We start from the raw sequence: 9,329 nt of genomic DNA, 5'->3' as shown, positions 1-9,329 counted from the left end.
ATTCACGCTAATCCTGTTTCCCTGCGCTTGGCCCACATCCTTCTAGTCCTTTCCTGTCCATGTATTTGTTCAAATGCCTTTTAAATATTGTTAATGTACCCGCCTCAACCACTTCTGCTGGCAGCTCATTCTATATGTGTACCACCCTGTGTGTTAAAAAAAAGTTGCCCCTCAGGTTCCCTTTTATTCTTTCCCCTCTAATCTCAAACTGAGGCACTCAAGTCCTTGATTCCCCAACCCTGGGAAATAGACTGAGTGCATTCACCCTATCCATGCCTCTCCTCTTATACACTTCTATAAGATTAAAAATCACACAACACCAGGTTATAGTCCAACAGGTTTAATTGGAAGCACACTAGCTTTCGGAGCGACGCTCCTTCATCAAGTGATAACCTGAAGGAGCGTCGCTCCGAAAGCTACTGTGCTTCCAATTAAACCTGTTGGACTATAACCTGGTGTTGTGTGATTTTTAACTTTGTGCACCCCAGTCCAACACCGGCATCTCCAAATCATGACTTCTATAAGAAGTCTCCTATATTCTTAAAAAAAAGTCCGATCTTGTCCCTCTAACTCAGGCCATTGAGTCTAGGCAATATCCTTGTAAGTTTCTTCTGTACACTTGCCAGTTTAGTAACATCCCTCCTGTGACAAGGACTCACCAACATCCTGTACAACTGCATCATAACTTCCCAACTACTGTACTCAATGCCCTGACTGATGAAGGTCAATGTGCCAAAAGCCGCCTTCACTGCCCTGTCTACCTGTGACTCCACTTTCAGAGAATCGTGCACTTGACCTCCAAGGACCCTCTGTTCCACTACAGTCCTTCAGGCCCTACCATTCACCATGAAACTTCTGCCTTGACTTGACTTTCCAAAAATGTAAGACACTCACTTGTCTATATTAAACTCCATTTGCCATTTCTCGGCCCACTTCCCCAGCTGATCAAGGTCCTGCTGAGAATTTCTAAGAACTTTCCTTGCTGACCAAGATACCACCTATTTTAATGTCATTTCCAAATTTACTAATCATGCCTTGTACATTCTCTTCCAAATCATTGATATGGTAAGCAACTGGAACGGGCCCAGCACCAACATCTGAGGCACTCCACTCACCACAGGCCTCCAGACCAACAAATTCTGAATAGTGGCACTGGATTATCTACATTGTGCAGTTCTAGACTTCACCAGATGACTAATGTAAAACACTGCAGATGCTGGAAATACAAAATAAAGAGAAAAAAACTAAAGAAACTCAGCAATTCTGATAGCATATTTGGAGAGAGAAACAGAAGTAACGTTTGGAATCCAATTTTGACAGTTTTTTTAGAAAACTAATATAACTTGTTTCTGACCTTTCAGAAGGAACAACATGAGACAAATTAATTTGGTAGGAGGGGGATAAAGGGCTGAGAGATTGTTCAAATAGACTGAGGAATGGGGCAATAGGTGTGTTGGTGCTTCCCATACTGTTGCTCCGTTGAATAATATTTTCTGATCAACCTGTTCAGAGATGTTATTACACACCTCTGGAACAGGTGGGCCTTGAACCTGGGTCTGTTGATCCAGAGGTAGGTGTTTTAAAAAATTCTCAAGGTCAGGTTCGTAGGAGAGTAGTCTGACACAGAACAAACGACCAAGAGGCGAGTCTGCTAGAATATGGGCATTTTATTCCCCGCAGCGTCGCCAGAACGGGTCTGGCTTATACTCACTCTACATGTTACCAAAACTGGGAGCCGTCAGTTCTTGTAGAGCGGTTGCCAACAACCCACGCTCGGCGGTTAAACGTAACCCCGGAGCAGACTCACCGAACTGGAGACTTCTCCAGCTGATATACTCTTTTCCAGATATAAACATTCATGTGAACAGCAGAGCAAGGCTAAAAAACACATTCCATTCTGGTTACATACAGATAAGAAGATTCACACGGGGAGGTGTGTAATAAGATTCACACGGGACTAAGCAACACCTCCATTCCGGTTAGATTCACACATGTATTGGGACATAATTTTTAACCGTTTCACCACATTCCACTGCTTGGAATTTTACACCACAGTAGGTGACACTACCACAAGAGAACCCAAAATAACTGGTGATCTTTGCATTGTCACCATTATTGATACCAACTTTTAATTCCCTGAATGATACTTGATGAATGTCAGGTCTGCGTGCACAGCATCAAGTTAAGGGGAAGTTCACAAGAGTGTTCATAAATCCTTGTTGCTATGAATACAGTGTTAAGTGGTGTGCTTGATGTGCTGTGAAATAGCAGGTCATCCCAAAACCTGCTGATTCCATATTGCAAAAGGAAAGTTTTGTGACGAGTGCGGAGAATTATACAAAGATAAAGGAATCCAATCCTAATCCAGCCTCTGTGTTAATGACTGGTTTCCATTTCAGCAAGTCATTGCATTTTCTTACGTGTCTCATATTGGTTTTACAAGTTATTATTGTTTTTATTTGTAGATTGAGACAACGGAATGGCTGTATTCTGTGGGAGACCTGTGCTGGAGAGTTGTTGCATGTTTTGCGATGCAAGGTCCCTGGACTGTGACAGAGTCGCCTGGTAATTGGTGAGTTGGGTTTGGTGTGAGAAAGGGTGATGGATATATATGGGGCAGAAAGAAGCAATTCCTTATTCAGTTCAGTAATTCACCCTCAAACTAAAACTCCATTGCTACTTCAGTGTGGTAAATAGCGGCATGGAGATGAATTGTAGCAGCAACTACCACCCTAGCATATTTCACAGGAGGGTCAGCACTGCCCTGGGGTCAACCATCTCCTGTGTAGACCTGTGTTGGCCTGGGACTATGCTGATCCTCTGGCCTCTTAACTGTCTTGATTCGTGCATTGCTGGGAAATGTGTTCAACAACCTGGTTGTTATCTGAGATTGAATTTGGGGCTCATTGACCTTTAAGCAATGATTGTTACAACATTGTGGTGAATTTGAATGGAAGTGAGGGTTGAAGATGTAGCTGGCAAGAGACATTGGGCAATTTTACTGACTGTGATGTTGCAAAGTGGTGTTAGTGAGATTAATGAAAGATATATGAAATGGATCAAAATTGGGGAGTTTGCAACTAGAGAAGGACATACGAGATACTAAGGTTACAATATGGGTGGAGGAACTTAAGGTGAAGGAGAACATGGAACAAAGAGGTAAAAACAGAAGTTGCTAAAAGGTGTAGAGTGCCACTACTTTTCATCATTTTATATAAATGATTTGGATGTGAACATAAGAGGTATAAGTTAGTAGGTTTGCAGATGACACCAAAATTGGAGGTGTAGTGGACAGCGAAGGAGGTTACCTCAGATTACATCAGATGGGCCAATGGGCTGAGGAGTGACAGACGGAGTTTAATTTAGTTCAATGCGAGGTGCTTCATTTTGGGAAACCAAATCAGGGCAGGACTTATACACTTAATTATAAGGTCCTAGGGAGTGTTGCTGAACAAAAAGCTTGGAGTGCAGTTTCATAACTCCTTAAACGTAGAATTGCAGGAAGATAGGATAGTGAAGAAGGTGTTTGGTATGCTTTCCTTTATTGGTCAGAGTATTGAGTACAGGAGTTGGGAGGTCATGTTGCAGCCGTACAGGACATTGGTTAGGCCACTGTTGGAATATTGCATGCAATTCTGATGTCCTTCCTATTGGAAAGATGTGAAACTTGACAGGGTTAAGAAAAGATTGGATGTTGCCAGGGTTGGAGGATTTGAGCTATAGGGAGACGTTTAATAGGCTGGGTCTGTTTTCCCTGAAGCATCAGAGAATGGTCCAGGGAAATGCTCCAGAGGATGCTCCTGGATGACGTCATAGAGTTTATAAAATTATGAGAGGCATGGATAGGGTACATAGACAAAGTCTTTTCCCTGGAATCAGGGGGGGAGGCGGGGTGAGGAGGAGGAGGAGGGAGTCCAGAACTAGAGGGCATAGGTTTAGGGTGAGAGGGGAAAGATATAAAAGAAACCTATGGGGCCACTTTTTCACGCAGAGGGTGGTGCGTGTATGGAAGTGGTGCCAGAGGCAGTTTGTTTGCATCCTGTGAGTCAATCGACTTTGACAGTATTCCTGTTTGCTAAGACTGTGCTTGTTTCACCCTGCAGGACCGTGTGAGCTGTACCACGAGCCATGGAGAAGGAGGGCAGCATCCAACTGGAGGTGCCCGATTTCAGCAGCTCGGTGCTGGCCCAGCTCAACCAACTGCGGATGCAGGGGCGGCTCTGTGACATTGTGGTCGACGTCCAGGGGAAGTCCTTCCGTGCCCACAAAGCAGTGCTGGCTGCCAGTTCGCCCTACTTCCGTGACCATATGTCACTGGGTGAGATGAGCGCTGTTTCCATCTCTGTCATCAAGAGCCCCGCGGTGTTTGAGCGCCTCCTGGCCTTCTGCTATACAGGCAAGCTGTGCCTGCAGGTGGCCGATATCATCAGCTACCTGACAGCTGCCAGCTTCCTCCAGATGCAGTACATCATCGACAAGTGCACCCAGATCCTCGATGGCATTCACTTCCGAATTGATGTCTCTGAAGTGGAGGCAGGGTTGAACCAGGACGGTCCCAAGCGCCCGGCCCAAACCCGCAGCATCGCTACCCCAAGCAGCCGCCGTGGCCGGGCAACCTCTGGTTTTAGCCGCAGAAGCCCACTGCAGGACGAGTTGGGGAGCAGCGGGGCTGATGAGAGGCTGGTTAGAATTGACCGGGTGGGCCAGTGGTATGTGGAGACAGGGGTCAGTGGCGACCACAGCCCAGAGGCTATTCGGCAAATTGGCGGGATGCGGATCAAGACAGAGACGCCAGATGAGTGGATCATGTCGGAGAACCAGCCATCCGGGGAGGATGGCAGCAGTGCAGAGGAGGTAACAGCTATGGTGATTGACAGTGCTGGGCACAGCACCCTGGTCCAGGAGGCCTTTCCCACCGCTGCCTCAAGTGGCAAGATCTCAAGACCTTCCAGCAGCTTCAGTGAGATGGACAGGTACTGAGAGAGGGGCAGTGTTCCTCGGTCAGCATAATTCTTTTACCGGGGTGCTGGACTTGTGATGTTTGTAAATGATAATTCTTGACATTGTATGCTGCATTTTGGACCTTGGGCTTTCCCAAATGTTTTCTCGTCATTTAAATATTTTGAACATAGGAACGGGAAGTGGTCATTCAGCCCCTCAGATTGTTCTGCATTCCAGTTTAGAGTGTGGCTGATCTGTATCTTAATTCAACCTCAGTGATCTTGGTTTTAGGCAATTTTAAAAAGCGATACATCTTAAGAAATCAAAGTAACCCAAAAACCAGTCCTTAAAGGGGTTCTGTAACAAAATGAATTGTGAAGGAAGCTTAAGTTTAGGTTGATATTTTTGAGGACAGAATGTGGGAAGATGATGCGCTCCTGCAATTGCAGAGGACCTTCAGCATCACCCAGTGTGATGATGTCTGTGTCCTGAGCAGGGACATAACTGTAGAAGAGGGGCAGATATCTGTCTTGGTTTTATAGCACAAAGTGCTTTTAATCAAAACCTTATCAGTATCCATGTTTAAATTTTCAATTGACCACATCCTCAAATGTTATTTGGTGAGGATTTCCTTTGTGTGGAAAATTGCTTCCTGACATATTCTGAACACTTGGCTTAAATTTTAAGGTGTTACCTCTTTATTCTGATATTTCCATCAGAAATTTCTCTCGCTTTCACCTGTCCTTTAAATCATTCTAAAGATCTCAATTCAATGACTACACTCTCTCCTAAACTCAAGGGACCACAAACCTACTGTATTCAACTACTGTGTTTGCTGTTCTTCATGCCTCCACGTTTGAATCAACGGCAATGGCAGTGGCTATACTGGAAAAGTGATTTCCCAAACCCTGTTCTCCTTTCAAACGAAACAAACTGACTTAATTCCATCACAATGATCAGGCTTGTGTCACTATTGAATATCCATTGTTTGATCGTAAATCCTCTCCTTCCCAACATATACTTGTAGCCTACGTTGGTCTTGACAATGCCTTGACTTGATCTTGAATTCACAGCCTCATACTCAAATTCCTTCAAGGCCTCCTCCATCCTGATCTGTAACACCTGCCAACCCTCCAAGTTATCTGAGCACTCCAGTTTTGGCTTCTCAAGCCAGATTTTAAGCACTCTACCATCTTCTTAGAATCCGGCTCACTAATTTAAGTTTTAAATCCCTGGTTTTTAGATCATCTTATATTTCTGTGTTGGATTTTGTTAGGTCATGCTTTTTATCAATTTACTGTATTAAATGCACTATATCATTTGGTAGTATGAGACAGTACTGTTTTTGTCTGATATTCAATGCATCAATGAGCACAATTATCAAAAGTTTGCATGGAATTTGTGTGATCTGTACAGGTGCTAATGTACAGATTAGTGTGTGGACGCATGAATTTACTGAATGTGAATAAGTTAAAGGCCATCAGTTCCAGAACAAACAGAAAAATCATGCTGCTTGAATCCTTACAGAATGGTTAGAATTGGACTTGTGTAACAATGAGCTATTTGGTAGTTAAGACCAGCATTTCAAGGGTATGAATTGACTTGGCTATATGGTTTTACTCAGGACACACTTCAGCCTGTAAATTCCACGCCAATTAGCTTATCCTGTTGTAAATAATATATTGTTTCCTCCAATCTTTTGTAAAAGTCCAAGTCTATTGATTCATAGAATCAGAACTGGACATTTCAATCTATTGAGCTGGTTCTGCCATCCAGTTAGATTGTGGCTGATCTAAACATATCTCAGTTTTCTTTGGGTGACTTTGAAAAGTCATTGCCTGTTTCCCTGTCTTTCTGAACACTTAAAACCAAGGCCATCTGCCCTGTTGTTCACAAAATCCTTTAATACTGTTTGGAAGAAGAACAGGCAAGTTCTCCCTAGTGTCTGGCCAAAATTAATCTCTGAACTACTGCCACCATTAAAAACAAACCATCTGGTTATCGGCTTACTGTCTGTATGATCTTACTGTGCATAGACAGGCTGCTCGTGTTTAACTCTAGCTTAATATTTAATTAACCACGGAGGGCTTTGAGGTTGTGAAAAGCATTTTATATATTTTTTTCTTTTGTAGTCATTGACAACCTCTTAGATTCCCTGCAGTCATCCATGTCCAGTCACCAGAGGCCCTGGAAAAACATACTTATCGTTGAATTTGAAGATTTGTGTTGCCCTCACCCTGTCAAACATTCCCTTATTGAACCAGTGGGTTTCCTCTGTCTCCTGATCTGTTAGTGGCTGCACCACTGCCACATATTGGGATACAGAAACTAGCACATAGGTGCAGCAGGGAATCAGGAAGGCTAATGGAATATTGGCTCTTATTTCAGGGGGGTTGGGCAGATAAGAGTAGGGAAGTCTCATTGCGACTATGCAAAGTGCTGGTGAGACCTCATCTGGAGTACAGTCAGCAGGTTTTAAAGGAAAAATTTTAAAGGAAAGATTGGAGCAGTTCTGATGAGGTTGACTGGAATAATCTGGAGAGACCAAGGCTAAAAGTTTGGGACTCCATTCTTTTAAACTCCAATAAATAATGGGTGATCTCATGAAACATATAGGAATCTTAAGGGGCTTGATTGGGTAAATGCTGAGATGTTTCCTCTCAGGGGAGAGTCTAGGACCAAGGGCAGTCTCAGAATAAATGGGTACTAATTTAAGACTGAGACAAGGAGGAATTTTTTTTCTAAGCGTTGAGTCTTTGGAACTCCTTGCCATAGAGAGCTGTGCAGGCACAGTCCTTGTGTATGTTTAAGGCTGAGATAGATGCATTCTTAATCAGTTGGGGAGTTATGGGAAAAGGCAGAAAAGGACATAAGGAAAGTTGGATAAGCGTTTTGAATGGTGCAGCAGGCTCAAGAGACCGAATGGCCAATACTTGTTCCTGTTTCTTCTGGTCTTCTAGTCTAATCCCGTATGTAAAAGAAAGAACTTCTCTCACTAACATTGGTCATCTTAATAACCACTTCTAATGGCTTCTTCATCAGTTCACCCTGAGTTTGGTTTCCAAAAGTTGAGGTCTTTGTTGCACTGCCTTCCTTCATGGTGAGTCTGATGCCAGGCTCAGTCTAGATCACTCTTTTCGGCTGACTATTATTCCTGACCTTAACTGAGTTCTTCCTTAGGATCAGACATTAAGGCGACGGATGTGATTGTGATGCAACAAGTTAGAGGGACATGGGCCAAATGCTGGAAAATGGGACTAGATTAATTGAGGATAACTAGTCGTATATCTTCATTTTTGCGACGAGAGTGGAAATCAGGGGGCTGTCAGGAAGGTAAATTCTTCGTTTAAAAACTTAGCAGAGTGCAGAGGCTTCCGGGACTACTTTTGTCCCCCTACAAGTACATACGTTGGGTGTTTGCTAAACCCAAGACCCCCATCTCCTCTAACATTACACCACTAGGAGGGAAATCAAGTCAGCTTTTTTTTTCCTCTTTCTTTCCTTAATAAGGTAAGTTAGCAGGGATGGCAATGCAGGCCGAGCAATGTTCCCCCAGCGGGAGGTTTGAGGTGAGGGACACCATTAGTGACCCAGCTGGTGCAGCTGCTGGAAGTGCACTCAACTCCAGTTCCTTGAAGACCATGTGAGGGTACAGGAGCTGGAACTGGATGAACTCAGGATCATTTGTGAGGCAGAGACAGTTATAGATACAAGCTACAGGGAGGTGGTTACTCCTAGAAGTGAAGATAGTTGGGTGACTGTTAGAAGGGATAAGAAACAGTCAGTGCAAGGATCCCATGTGGTCAGTCTCCTGTATAACATGTATACCATTTTGGATATGTGTTGGGGGGTACTTAACAGGGTGAGCCATAGGGTAGAGGTTTCTGGCACAGTGTCTGTCCTTGTTGCTCCAAAGGGAAGTGGGAAAATGAGCAGAACATTAGTCATTGGGGACTCCATAGTTAAGGGGACAGATAGGAGATTTTGTGGGAACGAGAGAGAGAGAGACTCATAGTTGATGTGTTGCCTCCCAGGAGCCAGAGTTCACGATGCTTCTGATCGTGTTTTCAGGATCCTTGAGGGGGAGCAGCCCCAAGTCGTGGTCCGCATAGGTAGGCAAACGATGGGGAAGTCAGGCAGAAATTCAGGGAGCTAGGGTGGAAGCTTAGAACAAGCAGAGTTATCATCTCTGGTTTGTTACCCATGCCACATGCTTGGAAGAGGGAGAGAAAGCAGTTGAACACGTGGCTACAAGGATAGTGCAGTAGGAAGAGATTCAGATACCTGGAAAACTGGGCATCATTCTGGGGTAGGTGGGACTTATACAAATAGGATAGTCTACACCTTGAAATCTTATTCAGGACTTATCCAGATGAGTAGCAATATCC

At 44.0% G+C, this 9,329-nt stretch overlaps 1 protein-coding gene across 2 annotated transcripts in view; it reads left to right on the top strand.

Moving 5' to 3' along the window:
• The window catches only part of zbtb37 (zinc finger and BTB domain containing 37), a 27,630-nt gene that overhangs the window by 741 nt on the left and 17,560 nt on the right, over nt 1-9,329 (top strand). For both annotated transcript variants that reach the window (XM_043700034.1, XM_043700033.1), the window contains exons 2-3: nt 2,466-2,572; nt 4,104-4,973. In XM_043700034.1, the coding sequence (XP_043555969.1) occupies nt 4,129-4,973 (845 nt within the window). In that variant the 5' untranslated portion in view covers nt 2,466-2,572; nt 4,104-4,128. The remainder of the gene's footprint in view (nt 1-2,465; nt 2,573-4,103; nt 4,974-9,329) is intronic.

Source organism: Chiloscyllium plagiosum, chromosome 11 (assembly GCF_004010195.1).
Source record: "Chiloscyllium plagiosum isolate BGI_BamShark_2017 chromosome 11, ASM401019v2, whole genome shotgun sequence".
NCBI classification, from domain to species: Eukaryota; Metazoa; Chordata; class Chondrichthyes; order Orectolobiformes; family Hemiscylliidae; genus Chiloscyllium; species Chiloscyllium plagiosum.
Note: the sequence above shows the minus strand (reverse complement) of the source record. Positions and strands in the feature narration are given on the sequence as shown.